The 21,212-nt window shown below is 44.8% G+C and overlaps 1 protein-coding gene across 1 annotated transcript in view; it reads right to left on the bottom strand.

Moving 5' to 3' along the window:
* Nucleotides 1-21,212, bottom strand: part of PI4KA (phosphatidylinositol 4-kinase alpha) — a 171,429-nt gene that overhangs the window by 50,964 nt on the left and 99,253 nt on the right. The window contains 6 exon segments of the mRNA XM_040416365.1: nucleotides 3,855-3,974; nucleotides 4,848-4,937; nucleotides 5,096-5,179; nucleotides 6,303-6,384; nucleotides 6,597-6,721; nucleotides 18,661-18,731. Coding sequence (XP_040272299.1) covers nucleotides 3,855-3,974; nucleotides 4,848-4,937; nucleotides 5,096-5,179; nucleotides 6,303-6,384; nucleotides 6,597-6,721; nucleotides 18,661-18,731 — 572 coding nt within the window.

The following is a 21,212-nucleotide window of genomic DNA, read 5'->3' on the forward strand; positions in this document are numbered from 1 at the left end:
ATTAATCAGTTGGGGTTTAGTATCACTAATCAATTCGACAAAATGGAAGTCTCATGCCTAGAGTTACTTACCGATACTGACCTACGATAGCAGAGAAGTACATTTGGAGGGTTCGACAGATTCAAGGGTGGTATTAAATCCACGTTTTGTCCCCGCATGCCGGCCGGCTGTAGCATAGACATCTTTCACAAACAGGTCCTTAGGGATATGAAAGCTTTGATTTATCCCAGGGTCCAAGATAACATAACTGCAGGTGAGAGAATCGCCCTTCAGTGGCTCGGTAAGTTAGATGATGTCGTAGTGAAGCCGGCTGACAAGGGGGACAACGTTGTTCTGATGACCAAGGATTACTACCTACAGGAGGCACACAGACAACTTGAAGATCTCACTGTATATGAGAAATTGGGAAGTGATCCCACTGGAGAAAAACTGTTACTTAAATACGTAGCGGCTGACTTCCTCCCTAGTAGTATCATCGATAAATTGGTACCGTCCCACCCTAGAAAACCCACCTGGTACTTTGTACTCAAGGTCCACAAGTCGCTAAGGCGTTATCTAAATACGTGGACCGCTATTGAAATGTGCCCCCACACATCGAAGTGACACAGGAGACTTCCTCCGTGCCATTAATAATTTTGAGTGGCAGGAGGGATTCAGCCTAGTGTCACTGGATGTAGAGAGCCTGTACATCCGCATTCCTCATACGGTGGGAGTTGAAGCAATTAAAAAAGTGTTAAGCAGGACAGATAAAAGTAAACTCTATTGCCATTTCGTCGAGAAAGCCCTTGATTTGGTCCTCACTAACAATGCCTTTAAGTTTGGCGAACAATGGTAAAAACAAAGACTTGGAACGGCAATGGGTACTCCTGTGTCGTGTATCTTCGTCAACTTATTTTTGGCTGTATTTGAGGACAAATGTGTGTTTTCTAGCAGTAACCCATTTTTACGGTACACGCAGCATTTTTGGCGTTATGTCGACGACATGTTCTGAATTTGGTCGGGCACGGAGACGCGATGTAGAGATTTCCTAACCCATTTAAATAACGTCAATGATATGAACATGAGGTTCACGCTTAATTATGGAGGGAAGTCCCTAGAAATTTTAGATGCATCGGTGTCGGCACACAAAGGGAAATTGTGAACATGTGGATATCGAAAACCCTCTGCTACCAACTCCCTATTGTACCATAATAGCTTTCACCCGCAGAGTGTAAAACAGGCCATACCATAAAGTCAATTTGTTCGGTTAAAGCGAATTAATAACACACGGGAAGGGTATGCAAGACAAGCGCAAGAACTAAAAGACTGATTAGTTGCTAGGGGTTACCCTGAACAAGATGGAAATGCAGCTGGGAAACAAGTCATGCTCCTTACACAGAATCAATTATTGGCTAGGAAGAAGTCTAGGGCACAGGGTGGAGAAGAGAGGCTTGCGTTTGCCTTTAAGTTCAGCCCAATGGCTGATTCAATCAAACATATTCAGAACAATTGGGATATTTTGAGAAATGAAGAAGGGTTACAAGAGCTTATGGAGAAAAGACCCCTCGTTACTTTTAAACGGTGTCATACTATTAAGGACAAATTAGTGTTGGAGAAAAATTCGGGACACAAAAGCGGGTAACTGGTTGTCTAATACAAAACAGACAGGCAATCACAAATGCGGTAATTGCTCCTTTTGTAAATATAACAGTCAAAGTAAGTTTCTGTCTTTTGGAGGGGTGTCACATAGGGTATCTCAGTTCATCACATGTAGAAGTCATTTTGTTGTCTACTTGGTGCAGTGCCGATGCGGTGCTTTTTATATAGGGAAGACGATACCACCCCTCTTTGAAAGGTTCAGGGGGCATATAAATTCAATCAGAACAGGTAAGGGTTGCCCAAGGCTTATAGAACATGTGTGTCCGTACCAAACATGGAGGAGATCTAGGTTGTCTGTCTTTTGTGGGAATTGAGTTAGTTCCACACATGTTTCAAGGTATCGCACGCTTCTACAAAAAGAAGCGAGATGGATAATGAGAACTGCAGCCTTGAGCCCCTCAGGACTTAATGACAGAAATGACCTCAGTGTATTTGTGTAATGTCGCAGTATTGCTAAATGGTTTTTTCTTGGTATTTTTTTGGTAATGTAATCAAGGCAAGCGTCTATGTGCAAAGGTCATCGCATAGGTGCGCGCTGACATCAGTGGCCAGAGGAAGCGCAAACTAGCGAAAAACGGCCGTTGCCGCTCTATTTGCTGTAAAACTTTGCAGGTCGATCCAGTCCCAATGTTTTAATATATGGAAGAATAAAGGAAAGTATACTCTACAGTGGTGAGTGCCGCCTTCTTTTATCTCTATACACAACAAACATTATATTCTAGGGTGGCTGAATGTATTACACAGACTAAGGTATCAGGGGGGACTATTTCTTCTGACAATGGTAAAAAATTAACTTTTCACAAAAACACAGAAGGTATAATACACACAAAAAAGGGCTCATGCACACAGCACAGGTTCCACAGAGGACTGTACAATGATGTAACCATTGCTTGTGGGGTAGAAAAGCTTCATACTGGTGCCATATTACGGCTCTAAAACTCATGAGGCCTAATACAAAGACCAAGTGTGGTAAGTGCTTCAAGGAAGACCTGGCAAAAGGTTTAAAGGGGTTTTCAGAGATTTTGATACCGATGACCTATCCGCTGCCTTCTCGAACAGCTAAATCGGCAGGGGTCCCGGGTGTTGGACCCCCACTGATCAGCTGTTTGAGAGGGCATTTTCTCTGCTTTTTCTAGGCCAGAGACGTCATTCACGTAGCCTAGAAGCAGCTCAATCCCATTCAAGTGAATAGGGCTGAGCTGCGATACCAAACACAGCCACTATACTATGTATGGCACTGTGCTTGGTAAGGCTACTTTCACACTGGCGTTTTGGCTTTCCGTTTGTGAGATCCGTTCAGGGCTCTCACAAGCGGTCCAAAATTGATCAGTTTTGAACGAATGCATTCTGAATGGAAAAGGATCCGCTCAGAATGCATCAGTTTGCCTCCGATTAGTCTCCATTCCGCTTTGCAGCGTTTTGGTGTCCGTCTGACGAAACGGAGCCAAACGGATCCGTTCTAACGCACAATGTAAGTCAATGGGGAAGGATCCGTTTTCAATGACACAATTTGGCACAGTAGAAAACGGATCTGTCCTCCTTTGACTTTCAATAGTGTTCAAGGCGGATCCGTCTTGGCTATGTTAAAGATAATACAAACGGATACGTTTTGAACGGATGGAGATGGTTGTATTATCTGAACGGATCCGTCTGTGCAGATCCATGGCGGATTCGCACCAAACGCGAGTGTGAAAGTAGCCCAAGCTGTAAGAAGGCAGCGGCACTCACAGGAGCGCCACTGCCTTCTCAAAACAGTTTATCAGCGGGGGTCCCAGGTGTTGGACCCCCACCGATCAGACACCGAAGACCTGTCCAGAGGATAAGACATCAGTAAAAAAAAAAAAAAAAAATTCAGAAACCCCTTTTAACCAGCAAGACATTATTTTCAGCTCCACATTAATATGTGTCTATACAAATATGCAGTAATAGTGCAAACTGACCTTCAGCATCCACTATATGTTTCAGTACATATTGTTCAACTAATGCAAAAGTGATAACACTTGCAGCCTAAGTGAATAAATTAAACTTCAAGACATACATTTCTCTGCTGGTCATTACTTTGGAAGATTTTGATTATAACTGTATCATTGACATGGCACATGCATAGCTCCATCCATCTATCCATCCTGTTTCTAGACACATTTTCATTCAAATTCTGCAATTATTAGCACTGCATGGATGAAAGCCCCTTTAAAATCAGCAAGATAGTCACTCACCCCTAAAGTTGTGTTCTGCTTATTGTAGCCTGCAAAATGCAATATGCTTTCAGTTGCCATGGCAAGTCCAGTGTGCTGAGAGAGGCCAGATACCCAGTTCTGGTGCTTGTTCAGATATTCCTGTACAAGAAGTGAATAGAAAAAGCAAATTCATTAATTCATACCAAAACAGTCAACAAAAGGGGCACAGATTACAAAAAAAAACAAAAAAAACACAGCACGTAAAACTGGATATCATCATATTATAAGGGTATTTCTGGGGTCAGGCTTCCCAATTCAACACAAAAATCAGCAAAGATTTCGGTCGAGCTCCGGACAAATCATGCACATGTAGGGTGCCCTCAGTTGTAGTAGGTAAAGAGGCTGTGGTGCTCCAAGAACTGTTCAAACCCCTTTTGTGTGTTGATCGTTGGGAATCAGACTTTCACAGATCCACCTTCTGGTCAAAGGGCAGATGACTGTGGAAAAAGAAAGTGTTTCTTCCCAACAATTGGCTGCTCTTTAAGTGGAGGTGAAGCGCTACATTTAAACACAGCCATCACCTCCACAGTAGGAGGATGAATGACGACTGCTGCTATAGCTCATGCCCATACAAAATCATTGTTCCTGGGCAGCAGAGTAGGGTTTCGATATCACGATCTGCTGCCCAGGAATGATGATTGAGGTGTCCGCACCGCACATTTCAGGTAATATGCGGCACTTTTAAATGGCCCAACATCAGGAACGCTTGTTCCGGAAAATGGTCCAAGCAACGGGCTGTGTAAATGCGGCTTTATTCTAGAGATAGACCTTTAACCAAAGACTTTGGTATAAGGGTGATTTTTTTTCATTTTCTGATCTGCATATAGAAAAATTCACAGATCACACTCGGACACCCATTTGCTATGCCATAGAGGAAAATTGTGGGGAAAATCGTTGAAAAAATGTCATATAGTACAAATTTAACTAATAATGAAGAAGTTAATAACCACAACTCAAGATCCTAGTTAATACCTGCAAGTGGGATTTTGTCACAGATGGTGCCCATTTCATAGCTTCTTGCAGGATCATCCCACAACGAGCAGCAAAGTCCTTTACAATGCTCTGCAATAAAGCAAATTCAAATCTTTTGTTGACTGTCGCAATTACATTTGATGGTACTGGGCAAAATGCTAAATTAATAAATGTAAGATTCATTAGGCTTCAGTGAGGAGAAGGAAGAAGTATAGGCAGCACACTGCAGAGACAGAGAATGCCCTTACCTCTCTGGCCTCATAAGTATCAGGCACAGTGATTCTGTATGGAGCATCTGGAATGTCGTAATATGGTTGGTCCTTGTGAATGTCCTGAAATATGATACAACATGTGCCCTCATCAGTATAATAATGCAAACACGATGCTGTTTGTAATATACATTGAGAACTTTTCCTGATTTATATGTCAAACGAGACAATAAAAGGGCATCCCTGGGCAGATTTGACCCTATTGCACTTGGCAGCTGAAGACATCTGTGTTGGTCCCATGTTTATATGTGCCCGCATTGCTGGCTGATGTTTTAATATATGCAAAATGAGCCTCTATGAGCAATGGGGGCGTTGCTGTTACACCTAGTGGCTCTGTTCTCTCTGCAACTGTGGCACCCTCTGCACTTTGATAGAGCCAGCATTGAAAACATCATCACACCTGACCCTGTCAAACAAAGTACAGAGGGCGCAGCAGTTGCTGAGAGAGCCGAGCCTCTAGGTGTAACGGCAACACCCCGGTTACTCCAAGAGGCTCATTTGCATTTATTAAAACATCAACACAGATGTCTACAGCTGCCGAGTGCAGCCAGTTTCATAGGTACAAAGCTGCTGACAGATGCCCTTTAACATGATAAGAACACAGCCTACTTGCAAGCACTGCAGTATAGTAGTTTTAAAAAAAAAAAAAAAAAAAAAAAAAAAGAAGGACAATGGTATCTCTCTAAGGTCTCTTGCACATGACCGTATGCCCTCCGAGACATATGGTCCGTGAGCGGGCCATATGTCCCGGAGCGGCATTGATAGTGCACACGGGGTCACACAGCATCATAGATTACACTCATATGATCTTATGAGTGCGGGACAATAGCCCCACGGGTGGCCTGACGTCCACAGCATCATTGTAATCTATGATGCTGTGTACTCCCGTGTGCACGATCAATGCCACTCCGGGACATATGGCCCGCTCACGGACCGTATGTCTCATAGGGCATACAGTTGTGTGCAAGAGGCCTAACTCTACCATCCACTCACTGCCAATGAAATGCACAAAAACTCCAAGAAAAACTGATACACTGTGTTATGCCCAGTACAGGGCATGATTTTTTTTTTTTGGTGTTCTCTATTTTGAGGCCTAATGATTTTTTTTTGGGAGTCTTCCCTTAATGTCACCTAGATCCAACAGGGGTGGTTAGTTATAAATACTATACCGTGAATTGGTTCTCACCGCACTAAGTGACAAAGACAAAGTCTGCAAGATATCAAGCATGGTTTTCAACACTTTACCACTCCATAGTAAATGCGGGAACCTGAAAACAAAGCAAAGAGCACTTAGAAGTCACAAAAAAAGGGAAAACTTTAAATATACACTACATATGGTAAATACTTCATTCCAGCAAAAAGTTTACCCAGAAATGATATGTCTTTTTTGCATTCATTTTCAGTTTAAAAACTATAAAGACGCGTACATCCACCAGGTAATTATGCATCACTCTAAACCTTGTGAACACTTAATACTCACTTGTCTACCAGTCCAGATAAATATTTGTCTGCGACCCTCCTGATGCGCTTGTGAATGTGATTGAAGTTCACCAGCAAGAACTGTGCATGACGTTCCAACTCTTCCTCATTCTCCTTGGTTTTAGGCTATAAGAAGAAAATATAAAAGACATACAATAAGAAAAATATAATATAAGATTTAAGAAACAGCACACTTTATACTGACACCAATAAGGGCTCGTTCACACAGGGTCTTTTGATGGTGGAATTTTGGCATGGTTTAAAGAGGACCAATCACCAAAAAATGCAGTGCAATCTGAAAGGGGGAGCAGAGGGAGCTTAGCAGATTGACATACAGTTTTGTGGGACAAGATGCAGTAAAACATGTAATTTATACATTTATATCTCTGCTTTTTTTCCCCCACTTACTGGGAAGAACTATAAGTACAGGGAGGAGGTGTTATCAGTGACTGACAGCTATCTCTCTATGAACACTTATACACACAATGCTATCAATTACTGATAACACCTTCCTCCTGTACCGACAGCTCTTCACAGGAGGTAGAAAAGGGAAATATATAAAATGTATAAATTACAGGTTTTACTGAATAGTTTCCCAAAAATATATATCAATCTGCTCAGCTTCTCCTGCTCTATGACAAGGTGCTTTCAGACTGGATATGTACACCTTCGGAAGCAATTTTTGTTTATGATTGCATTTAACTCATTTTTGGCTAAAAATCATATTTTGCAATTGAGCCACTGTCACAAAGGGTTAACTGTTTTCTAGCTGTGTGACTGGTACTTTCACTTTCACTTTGTAAGCTCATCTAATAACTCTAAACTACTAAGAGGTCAAACACTTATTTAAGCCACATTCTTATCAGTAAGATAAGAACTGAGCTATAATGAGTGTTTATAATGTAATAGAGCAGAGATAAGGAGCCTGTCAGCTCCCCAAATGACGGAAAAGACAGAAAATCCACAAGCTGCCACTATAGCATTTCATCTATGTACACAAAAAAAGGGTTAATTACTCTTACCGGTAATTAGATTTTCCAATAGCCTCCCCAACGGCACTGAACAGTAGGGAAGGGGGGTGACCCCGCCCCGGGACAGGAAACAATACGGAAGCTTGAAGCTTAAAAGGCCTCCTCTCCTTACCTAAGTCAGTAAATAACAGAGTACACTGTAGAGATGCCAAACAAAAAGATTTATATATTAATTCATATACAAACCACAAGACATTCAGAAAAAATTGCATAAGGGAGGGAAATCCCAGTGCCGTTGGGGAGGCTATTGGAAAATCCAATTACCGGTAAGCGTAATTAACCCTTTTCCCAGCGCCTCCTCAACGGCACTCAACAGGAGGATTTACAGAGGAATAAATCTAGGGAGGGGGGGGGGGGGGGGGGGGGGACCACTGCAAAAAGGATTTTGCGTCCAAAAGAGAGGTCCTGGTTATGGACCACGTCTAATTTATAATGTTTGAAGAAAGTCATTGGATTTGCCCATGCTGCTGCTCTACAGATCTGTTCGATAGAGACGGAGGCAGATTCAGCCCAAGAAGCTGACACGGTTCTCTTGTTGAGTGGGCTTTAAGGCCTGCTGGAGGATCTTGATTCTGCTGAGTATAACATAAGGAGATAGTGTCCCTGATCCATCTGGCAATTGAAGCTTTACTGGCTGCTTTACCTTTATTAGGCCCTTGGTACTGGACAAGGAGATGGTCTGAATTCCTGAATTTAATCAGAATATTTTAGATAAGCCAGGACGCATCGTCTTACATCTAAGTTATGAAAGTTATGCTCTTGATCCGATGAAGGCTTGGCACAAAATGATGGTAAGGTAATTTCTAGGTTACAGTGGAAACTAGATACCACCTTTGGAAGAAAGGACGGGCAGTGCTTCAATATGATGCGATCGTCAAGAATCTGCAGATAAGGAGAACGGCAGGAGAAAGCCTGGATTTCCCCAATTCTTCTGGCTGTAGTAATTGCAAGAAGGAAGGTAGTCTTCAGAGTCAGAAGCTTCAGGGAGATTTCCTCAATGGGCTCGAAAGGAGGATTCATCAAGACCGAGAGGACTAAATCTAAGTCCCAAGGAGGGACAGAAGCACAGATAGTAGGAGAGTCTCTGATCGCCCCCTTAATGAAACGTTTGATTAAGGGGTGCTCCGATCACTTAGTGTCCAGGAAGACCCCTAGAGCCGTAATCTGGACCTTAAGAGTGAAAGGCTTGAGACCTTTCTCCAGGCCCGACTGTAGAAAATCCAGTATTTTAGGGATATTCTCTAAGGCTTCCTGGTGAATTTCATATCCCGCAAACAATAAAAAGGCCTTCCAAGCCCTGAGGTATATTCTAGAGGTTATTTTCTTTCTGCTTTTCAATAAGGTGGATATTACCGCGTCAGAGAGACCTTTGTTCTTCAGACTTAGCCGCTCAATTTCCAGGCAGTCAATCTCAGATGAGCGACCTCTGGGATGAGGCACCGGGCCTTGATGTAAGAGACCTGGACTCACGGGAAGAGTCCAGGATATTCCGGACGATAGGCTCCGAAGCAGCGGAAACCATGCCCTTCTGGGCCAGTAAGGAGCAATCAAAATTATTTGTGCATTTTCATCTACCACCTTCATCAAGGTCCTCGGAATCAGGCTGAAGGGAGGAAATGCGTACAGGAGTCCCTGAGGCCAAGGGCAAGACAGGGCGTTTAAGATATCCGGATGGTCCTGAGGAGATAGGGAACCGAACAGTACCACTTTCCGGTTGACTTTGTTGGCGAACAGGTCTATGATGGGCATGCCCCATTTCTCCGTGATCTGAAGAAATACCTTGGTGTTTAAGGACCATTCGCCCTCCTTCAGAGTTTGCCTGCTGAGGTAGTCTGCTATTAAATTGTTGCTCCCTTTTAGGTGAACCGCCATAAGAGAAAGCAGGTGGCTCTCTGCCCATAGAAATATTTTTCTTGTTATCGATGCCAGAGCTTTGTTTCGGGTACCGCCCTGTTTGTTTAGATAGGCCACAGTGGTAGTATTGTCCGAGAGGACCTTTATGTGACCAAAAGGCCTTTTTGCTTTGAGTGCTAGAAGGACCTTGTGAACCGCTGTTAGTTCTCTTAAATTTGAAGAGGCGTCTGCCATAGAATGGTCCCAGATGCCCTGAACCACCAACTGTTGGGTATGACCTCCCCAGCCTCGACTGCTGGCGTCTGTAGTAAATTATCACGAGCTGATCTTCCTGACGCCAAAATACTCCCAGTTGTAGATTCTTCTTTATTTTCCACCAGGCCAGAGAGTACTTCACATGGGGGGGGAAGGGGGGGGGGAATAATGATTCTTTTGTCTAAGGTACCTTTCTCGCCGTTCCATGTATCCAGTAGGAAAGCCTGTAGCATTCTGGAGTGGCTTTGCGCCCACCTAACTGCAGGAATTGTTGCTGTTAGTGATCCCAATAAGGTCAGGACATCCCTGATGGTCGTGGTTCTTAAATCGCAGAAACGACTTACTTTTTGATACAGGGCTGTCTGCTTTTCTTCGGGGAGAAAGGACATTAGTGAGCGGGAGTCGAGAAGGCCTCCTAAAAAAAACTTTTCGCTGAGAAGGAGAGAAATCAGATTTTTTTTTAATTTATTACCCATCCCAGATCTGAGAAGGTAGCCTGGACCATATTTAGATGGGAGATGAGACGGTCTTCTGAGTCTGCGGCAATTAAAAAATCGTCCAGGTATGGGACAATTAAGATACCTCATAGATGCAGATGAGCAGTTACCTCTGCAATAACTTTCGTAAAAATTCTTGGCACCGATGCTAGGCCAAAGGGGAGAGCCTGAAACTGAAAATGACTGAGGTGGCCTCTTAAAAAGACTGCAATTCTGAGGAATTTTTGATGATCTTCAGATATGGGAACATGGTAGTAGGCATCTTGCAGGTCCATAGTTACCATGTAACAAAATTGAGGCAGAAGATTTTCTGTCGATCTGATGGTTTCCATCTTGAACCTCTTGTAGGTCAAGGATTTGTTTAGATTTTTCAGGTTTATGATTAGCCTGAAGGAACCTCCTGGTTTTTGGTCCAAAAAAACAGGGGAATAAAATCCCTGTTGATGTTGGTGCTTTGGAACAGGAAGCAAGACTTCTTTTTAGATCAGGCTCAATATTTCGGATTCCAGACACAGTTGTTCTTCTCTTCTGGGTAATGGATTGTTTATAACAAAATGCTGCGGTGGGTAAGAATCGAATTCTAGTCTGAAACCTTCTTGAATGGAGGCAAGTGCAGATTTTTTCCCAGCTTGGGGCGAAATTTCTCAGTATTGCCCCTACCTGACCTTTGGCGTCATTGGGAGGATTTGGATGATTTATCTGGATTGAAAAGGAACCCCTTTCCTCTTCCTTTTGAAGCCTGCCATCTTCCTGAGGATTCTCTCCTTTTTTGGTCCCCTCTGGACTTGTTTTGGGAACGAAAGGACCGTCTCTGGTGGAAATATTTTGGCTCTGAAGGGAAACCTTTTTTCTTGTCGGACGCTTTTTCCAATATGTCGTCCAGGACAGATCTGAAAAGTCTATCCCCCACACAAGGGATTGAGCAAAGGCAATTTTTTTAACCTGTATCACCTGACCAGGATTGGAGCCATACAGCTCTGCGGGTGGAATTTGATATAGCTGCGGATCTTGCGGAAAGCTTTACCAAGTCAGCTGAGGCATCCACTAGGAAATTTGAGGCTTGTTTGAGTACAGAAAGGGAAGCTATGATCTCTTCTCTGGGGGTGCCTGCGGCCAAATGATCTTCTAGTTGAGATAACCACACAGATAAGGATCTTGCGGTACAGGTGGCTGAGATACTCCCGTAGTATATCTATGTCTTCAAATGGTAGTGAGGATTTCTTTGAAATTCGAGCCACAGGCCCATCAATTTTGGGGGTTTTGTCCCAAAGGCTGGAATCAGACACAGCAAACGGGTACTTTCTTTTAAAGGAACCTGAAATAGGCGTACGCTTTTCAGGGTCCTTCCACTCTCTGGATATGAGTGATTTTATATTATTGTGTACTGGAAATACCCGCCTTTTCCTCTCCCCCAGACCTTGGAACATCTGGTCCTGTAAGGAAACACTTTCCTTGGTATCTTCCAGGTTCATAGTGGCTCTTATAGTTTTTAAGAGACTCTGGGTGTCCTCTGGGAGAAATAAAGGCCTTCCCGATTCGTCTTCTGAAGAGTCAGAATTATCACTGGAGGTATTCTCTCCGTCGTCTAACTCCGGCCCATAACAGGATGCAAGAGATCTACGGGAAGTAGAGGCCTGGGGGGATGAAGGCGGCAGCCTGGATTCTACTGCTGCATTCACTTCTTCCTTAATAATATTGCGCATAGATTCCAGAATGGAAGGGAATTCTTCTGACACAATTTTCTCAGTTCACTTTGAACATAATGATCTTTTGCCTTTAGAGACAAAGGATTTGCGGCAAATTGCACATTTTTGCGGTTTTATTCAGATGCTGGTGCCTTGGAAATGGAGGTTTCTCTGCCCTAAGGGCAGGGGGTTAAATGGCAATATAAGAGATTTCCTCCAGCACGAGGCACCCAGGGTGAAAGAGTATAATCCAGACATAGAGAGGAGGCTTACCGGGCTAAGGGCGACTATGGCTGGATCCATTGGCTTGCGGGCAGCGTCTACCTCGATAGGAGCCGACATCCCAGACCTGGAACACCACAGGTAAGAAAACGGCAGGTTCCCGGTCTTATTTGAATGCCGGCATAGCGTGACGTCACGGACGTCATTACGCATGCGCTGCCGCTCTGCCAATGGGAAATCTCTCCCCGCCGGACACGGGGAGACTCCGCCCCCAGACGCCACTTGCTTACTCCTTGCTCCGCTTCAGGGAGCAAGCGATTTGAGCCCGGGGCTGCCTTACAAGGAAGGACTTAAAGAGGACCTTTCACTAGAATAAAACATCTAAACTAACTATACAGACATGTAGAGCGGCGCCCAGGGATCCGCCTGCACTTACTGTTATACCTGGGCGCCGCTCCGTTCTCCCGTTATAGCCTCCGGTATCTTCATAGTTAGGCTCCACCCAGGGGAACCTGCCGGCGTCTCATTCTTCCATGCTGTAGCGCTGGCCAATCGCAGTGCTCAGCTCATAACCTGAGAGAAAAAAAAGCTCTCAGGCTATGAGCTGAGCACTGTGACTGGCCAGCGCTACAGCATGGAAGAATGAGACGCCGGCAGGTTCCCCTGGGTGGAGCCTAACTATGAAGATACCGGAGGCTATAACGGGAGAACGGAGCGGCGCCCAGGTAAGACAGTAAGTGCAGGCGGATCCCTGGGCGCCGCTCTACATGTCTGTATAGTTAGTTTAGATGTTTTATTCTAGTGAAAGGTCCTCTTTAAGCCAAGGATGGAGAAGGGAGGCCAATCCGTTCCCGAGGCTCCCTATCCCGTGCACGGTCCTCCCAGACTGGGGAAAAGACCAGACCGTGCACCAACGCTAGGTTCCTGGAACGCATCTGGAGGAGCTTCCGTGCGACCCGGGGACAGGAAACAACATTGACTTAGGTAAGGAGAGGAGGCCTTTTAAGCTTCAAGCTTCCGTGTTGTTTCCTGTCCTGGGGCGGGGACAGGGCCGGCGTCATAACCCGGCATCCCCGGGCAAGTGCCGGGGCCCAATGCTCCTGAGGGGGCCCACTGAGCTGCTATGAGCACTTCCATCAATACAGATGGGAGCTCTCACTGCTGTCATTTCACATACGCAGTACCCCTCTGGTGGGCCCTCTGAGCTGCAGAGACTCAGGACACGCCCCCTCTACACAGGACACACGCTGCCTGAGGAGACTGGAGAGAGACCGCACGGCTGGAGCTGGAGCAGAGAAGTGTGGAGACAGTCTGTGAGTCTGCACTGTGACTGTCTCTTCTCTGTGGGACAGAAGGAAAGGGGGGGACACTGCTGCTTCATTCTATTTAGTTGTGTTACTGTTTTATTAAGCAGTTTGCCTCCATGACACCTGCCCCCCCCCCATATCCTGTCCTATATCACCCTTATGGAGCCCCTGCTGTCTCCTTTCCTCCCTTATGTATCCAGGGCTCCTGTCCCACCCTCCTATCTCCTATTGCTGCCCTGCACAGACCTCCTGCCACTACTTGTATGAATCCCCCTCAGAGCCCCTTCAACCTACTTGCTGTGTCCACCCCTCCTGTCCATCCAGGGCCCCGGGCCCCTGTCTCACTCCTCTGCCTCTCATTATGGTGGCATCTGAACCGCATTCACCATAAGGACCTTCTAACATCACAGGGTCATGTGACTGTGCCCCCCACCCCGTACTGAGCCCCTTTATACCCTGCATTGTGCCCTCTTACCACACTCTGTGCAGTGCCCATAGTCATTCCCTGTACTGTGCCCTCTTATACCCTTTTATCCGGTCACTGTATGGTGGTTTTATCCTTGTATGGCGGTGTTATCACTATATGGCGGTGTTATCACTATATGGCGGTGTTATCACTATATGGCGGTGGTATCCAATAACTGGATGGCCATAACTGTATCCCTTTCTGCCCACACCACTTTTTTTAGACCTGGCATGAGCGGGAAAAGATACAGATTGCGGTGTTAAGGACCTTTGCGCCACATCTGTGTCAGAAATACGCCTAATATAGACGTATTTCTATATAATAAATGACCCCCTAATCGTATGATTATTCGGGGGGTGGGGCTAATATCTTTATATTATATAGATTCTAGTGTATTATACTGTGCCCTGTATTTTCCAGTAGAAAATGATCCTTGGGAAACACAGTCCTTATCCCTGACCACCAGGACCAGGTAGCGCTCTGTCAGTACATGGCGGCCTCCCCTCTCCTCCATGCTGCTCCGCTGTGTACTGGGGCTTATTATGACACTAGGGCTGGGTTCACATCACATTTTTGACATCCATTTAATGCATACTGAAAATGTATGCGTTACCAGATGCCTCAGACTGATGCCGTACAGTGGCGTCCGTTCACCATACAGTTCCATGGTAGAAAAAACATATACGTTAACGTATGCATTTTTTACTTGACTCTGCAGGATACAAAAACGTGGAGTGCTGCACATGTGTATACATCAAACCGATAGGAAAAACGTAATGTGAACACACATTGGGGGGGAGGGGGGCGTACTAAATTTCGCTGTGGGGCCCAGTCAGTTCTAGCTCCATCACTGCACATCTCCTTCTCTCCTCCAGGCCTGGCTCACTGCTGCAGCGGGCCGGAGGAGAGAAGGAGCGCAGGGAGCTGCGATTAGTGAATAACAGGACCACCAGCTCCCCTGCAATGATAGGTATGTGAGGGGGCCACTGGGGGTCATTCATCACACTGTGAGGGTCCCTTACACAGTATAATGACTCCCAGTGCCCCCCATTTAGTATAATGATCCCCATTGACCCTCCATTTAGCATAATGACCACCAGATCCCCCATTAAATATAATAACCCCTCGTGCCCCCTCCATACAGTATAACCCCCAGTGTGGGGGCGACTGGGGGTCATTATTCTGAATGGAGGGTCACTGTGGGGTCATTATACTGTGAGGGCCCTTTACATAGTATAATGACCCCCAGTGTCCCCCATTTAGTATAATGATCACCAATGACCCTCCATTCAGTATAATGACCCCCAGAGCCCCCTCCATACAGTATTCCCCCCGTGTGGGGGCTACTGGGGGGCATTCAGGGCCGGCTCCAGGTTCATGTGGGGAGCTGGGAGCTGCAGTTAGTGAATGACAGGACCACCAGCTCCCCTGCAATGATAGGTATGTGAGGGGGCCACTGGGGGGTCATTCATCACACTGTGAGGGTCCCTTACACAGTATAATGACTCCCAGTGCCCCCCATTTAGTATAATGATCCCCATTGACCCTCCATTTAGCATAATGACCACCAGAGCCCCCATTAAATATAATAACCCCTCGTGCCCCCTCTATACAGTATAACCCCCAGTGTGGGGGCGACTGGGGGTCATTATTCTGAATGGAGGGCCACTGTGGGGTCATTATACTGTGAGGGCCCTTTACATAGTATAATGACCCCCAGTGTCCCCCATTTAGTAATGATCACCAATGACCCTCCATTCAGTATAAATACCCCCAGAGCCCCCTCCATACAGTATTCCCCCAGTGTGGGGGCTACTGGGGGTCATTATTCTAAATGGGGACGACTGGGGGTTATTATTCTGAATGCAGGGCCACAGGTGGTCATTATACAGTGGGGGGGGGAATTGGGGGTTCATTATACTGTGTGAAGGGCCACTAGTAGTCATTATACTGTATAGGGGCCACTGGGGGTCATTATACCGTGTAGGAGCCACAGGGGGACATGTCAATGTAAAAAAATGCCTCATGGGGGCCCACTGGGATTTATCGCCCAAGGGCCCACATGAACCTGGAGCCGGCCCTGGGCGGGGACACCCCCTTCCTTACTGTTGAGTGCCGTTGGGAAGGCGCCGGGAAAAGATTCCAAATTTTTTATAAAGACCAACTGAAAAAATATTTTTAGCTCAAAAGAAGTACAATGCAATAATAAATAAAAAATTGCCCCCAAAGGTGTACATAGCCTTCAGCGGGTGTCTGCTCAGAGATTAGCTCCACTCAGTGGTGCTAAACTACAGGCATGTCTGTGGAGTTTACAGTGTTTTCTGCTGCAATAACCCACCATGTGAACCTCCACTAACCGTGTATGTGTGCCAGCATTATGATACATACCTTCAGCTGGCATGGGACATAGCACAATTATACATGCTGCCAAAGAGCGGCAGAATTTAGTGTAGAATTAAAACACTGTTACACAAATAGAAGACTTTTGTTTAGTTCACACAATGTATAAGAGAACAGAGTGTTTAATAGTGGAGTCAAATAGCTTCCATTTAAACTTAATTAGGAATATCTCATGCACTCAATGTATTTTTAGGTTTTGTGTCCCTTTAAAGCAGGCATGCTCAACCTGCGGCCCTCCAGCTGTTGTAAAACCACAACTCCCATCATGCCATGCTGTAGGCTGATAGCTGTAGGGCAGGCTGTCCAGGCATTCTGAGAGTTGTAAAATCAATGGGATAAACAATTTATCAAACTGGTGTAAAGTAGAACTGACTTAGTTGCCCATAGCAACAAATCAGATTCCACCTTTGATTTTCCAAAGGAGCTGTGAAAAATGAAAGGTGGAATCTGATTGGTTGCTACACCAGTTTGATAAATCTTGCCAAATGACTATACAGGGAGTGCAGAATTATTAGGCAAGTTGTATTTTTGAGGATTAATTTTATTATTGAACAACCATGTTCTCAATGAACCCAAAAAACTCATTAATATCAAAGCTGAATATTTTTGGAAGTAGTTTTTAGTTTGTTTTTAGTTTTAGCTATTTTAGGGGGATATCTGTGTGTGCAGGTGACTATTACTGTGCATAATTATTAGGCAACTTAACAAAAAACAAATATATACCCATTTCAATTATTTATTTTTACCAGTGAAACCAATATAACATCTCAACATTCACAAATATACATTTCTGACATTCAAAAACAAAACAAAAACAAATCAGTGACCAATATAGCCACCTTTCTTTGCAAGGACACTCAAAAGCCTGCCATCCATGGATTCTGTCAGTGTTTTGATCTGTTCACCATCAACATTGCGTGCAGCAGCAACCACAGCCTCCCAGACACTGTTCAGAGAGGTGTACTGTTTTCCCTCCTTGTAAATCTCACATTTGATGATGGACCACAGGTTCTCAATGGGGTTCAGATCAGGTGAACAAGGAGGCCATGTCATTAGATTTTCTTCTTTTATACCCTTTCTTGCCAGCCACGCTGTGGAGTACTTGGACGCGTGTGATGGAGCATTGTCCTGCATGAAAATCATGTTTTTCTTGAAGGATGCAGACTTCTTCCTGTACCACTGCTTGAAGAAGGTGTCTTCCAGAAACTGGCAGTAGGACTGGGAGTTGAGCTTGACTCCATCCTCAACCCGAAAAGGCCCCACAAGCTCATCTTTGATGATACCAGCCCAAACCAGTACTCCACCTCCACCTTGCTGGCGTCTGAGTCGGACTGGAGCTCTCTGCCCTTTACCAATCCAGCCACGGGCCCATCCATCTGGCCCATCAAGACTCACTCTCATTTCATCAGTCCATAAAACCTTAGAAAAATCAGTCTTGACGTTTCAGCTTGTGTGTCTTGTTCATTGGTGGTCGTCTTTCAGCCTTTCTTACCTTGGCCATGTCTCTGAGTATTGCACACCTTGTGCTTTTGGGCACTCCAGTGATGTTGCAGCTCTGAAATATGGCCAAACTGGTGGCAAGTGGCATCTTGGCAGCTGCACACTTGACTTTTCTCAGTTCATGGGCAGTTATTTTGCGCCTTGGTTTTTCCACACGCTTCTTGCGACCCTGTTGACTATTTTGAATGAAACGCTTGATTGTTCGATGATCACGCTTCAGAAGCTTTGCAATTTTAAGAGTGCTGCATCCCTCTGCAAGATATCTCACTATTTTTGACTTTTCTGAGCCTGTCAAGTCCTTCTTTTGACCCATTTTGCCAAAGGAAAGGAAGTTGCCTAATAATTATGGACACCTAATATAGGGTGTTGATGTCATTAGACCACACCCCTTCTCATTACAGAGATGCACATCACCTAATATGCTTAATTGGTAAAAGGCTTTCGAGCCTATACAGCTTGGAGTAAGACAACATGCATAAAGAGGATGATGTGGTCAAAATACTCATTTGCCTAATAATTCTGCACGCAGTGTATATGGGGGCAAATGATCACAGTAGCGATTGCTCATCCCCATAGAGAGGAGATGATTGCTGCATGTAAATGCAGCTCTCACCTCCTCTGCCAAGCAGACAATTAAAGGGAATGATGGGATCACTCACAATAATTGCCTGTTGAGTCAGCCCCTGTAAAGGGGCCTTTAGTTCCCTCTCCCCATTCAGAGCACACAGACTCAGCAAAGCATGCATGCGTATGGGGGTTGGGAGAAATAGCTGTTGGTCAAACGAGTAAAAAAATAAAATACAGCGCTTGACTTTCATATAAGAGAGTTTAGAAGCCATATCTCCTACCTTATCAGCCATCACTGCTAAAAAGGCATCAAATACTTTATCAGCTACAGCAATAACACATTGCATCATCCCTGAAAAGAGCAAGAATGGATTACAATCCTATATCCAGAACATATCAAAGCTGCATTAATATTTCTTGTGTTTTAATAGTGACATACAAATAACATGAGCACAACAAATGAATAGGGAACGCCTAGAAAAAATATAAATCCACCCCCATCACTTTGTGTAAAACTGCTGCTCATTTACAGTAAATGAGGAAGAATCCACAAATTGGTAACTTCACTAAAGCAATTTTCTACTTTTTTATGTTTTATTACGGTGATCGCAACCTTTCTTCATCATAAAACAATAAACTGCCATAGCCCCGTACCCCACAAACTAAAGTGAACGTCCACCTTTCAACACCTTTTTAGGTGCAACATTCTGTGCTAAATTTCCTGGAACAAACTCCAAATACCCAGTGCAGACATCCATATCTAAAAGGTGGAAAACTCCTAACCTCTTTAAGCCGGCCATACACAGGACAATGATCAGACACCAGAAGGAAGATCAGTCATCTGTGGGATCAATCGTTTGTACGAACAATCCCACCATCAACATCCCAGACTAAGGCTGAGTTCACATCATGTTTTGGTTGTCTCACTAGAGCAAATGTCAATTATCACGTAGACAAAATTACCGGTAACACAAGGCACTTACTAATGTATTGTGATCGTCCATATTGCCTCATTTGCTGGCTTGATTTATTTTCCCCTCACATCATACACTGCTCGTTTCCAGGGGTTATGACCACCCTGCAGTCCATCAGTGGTGGCCGTGCTTGCACACTATAGGAAAAAGTTCTGACCTCTTTGGTGGACGGGAACATGGGAATTCACATAGGCTGGTGCTTTTTTTCTATAGTGTGAAAGCATGGCCATCACCGATGGATTGCAGGGTGGTCGTAACCATGGAATGAGCAGTTTATAATATGATGGAAAAATTCATCCAGCCAGCAAAGGAAACAATACAATACATTAATAAGTGCCTTGTATTAACTTTCTCTACATATTAAATTATATTTGATGAAGTGAGACAACCCCTTTAAGTTTAACGTATACAAAATAACATACATAAAACATATAGGTTAAACAGACGCCTCCGAAGGATGTCATACAAAGGATGTCATACAGTGGAGTTCCACTGTAAAAAAAAAAAAACACAAAACAAAAACAAATGTTTATGTTTTTGCTGGACTGTGCAGGATGGAAAAGCGTATTGTACTATGCTGCTATGCTTTTGCATTCTTTTCTCCCCCAGTATTTATGTTAAAGATAGGGCAAAAACATGATGTGTACCCAGCCTAAGCTGCCCAACTGATTCTCTCAGAGCCAGAACGATGAGTAGGTGCCTGCCTATGGTGCCACCTATAATGGGGGGCACAATCACGGCTGCTTTTGCAGCTGCTCAGCCTCATAGGCTGCAGGCCGCCATGAGGCAGTAGACGGGCGCAAGAGGTCGTGATGACATCACTGTGACCTCCTGCGTCGGGTCTTGCGTGATTAAGTCATCGTGCGAAACCCGGCACAAGATTGGTGATGTCATCAGGACACAGCATCACATGCTACAACTCAGGCAGTGGCCTGCATCACATATTGCGGGGGGAGTGAGGTGTGTTTTTTTTTTTTTTTTTACACTAGGTCACCACTACTGGGAGCAGCAAGGAGGGGAGGGCGGGAAGTATTATATATACACAAGGCACTACAGAGCGGGGCACCTAGGAGGGAGGAGCATTGTATATCTGGCACTAAAAAGGGGATAATTATCTACTGGGGCACCAAGGGGGTAGCATTATATATAGCGGACACTAAAGAGGAGGTCAACATCTACTGGGGGCATCAAGAGGGGGGCAATATATATATAACTGGTGCTAACTGGCACTAAAGAGGGGGCTTCATCTACTTGGGGCACCAAGGATGGAAGCATTATGTATAACTGGCACTAAAGAGGGGGGCATCATTATATACACCTGGCACTAAAGAGAGAGTCATCACCTGCTGGGGGCACCAAGGGGGGGGGAGCATTATATAAAACTGACACTAAAAAGGGAGTCATCATCTACTGGGGAGACCGGGAAGGGGGGGGGGGGCATTATATACAACTGCCACTAAAGAGGGTGGCATTATCTACTGGGGGCACCAGGGGAGAAGCATTATATATAACTGCCATTAAAGAGGGGGGCATTATTTACTGGTGCACCAAGAGGGGATGCATTATATATACTTGGCACTAAAAAGGGGGGCATCATCTTACTGGAGGCACCAAAGAGGGAGCATTATATACTGGGGTCAACAAAGGTAGGGCATTATATATAACTGGCGCTAACTGGCATTAAAGAGGGCACTTCATTTACTGGGGGCACCAAGGATGGAAGTATTATAGGGGGGAAGACAACAACAATACTGCCACTAAGTTTACTTCATTCTCTGGGTCAGTATGATTACAGTGATACCAAGTATACATAAATTTACTTTTAAGTTTTGCTAGTTTTGTACAATAAAAAAAACTTT

This window comes from Bufo bufo, chromosome 2 (assembly GCF_905171765.1).
Source record: "Bufo bufo chromosome 2, aBufBuf1.1, whole genome shotgun sequence".
In the NCBI taxonomy this organism is placed as follows: Eukaryota; Metazoa; Chordata; class Amphibia; order Anura; family Bufonidae; genus Bufo; species Bufo bufo.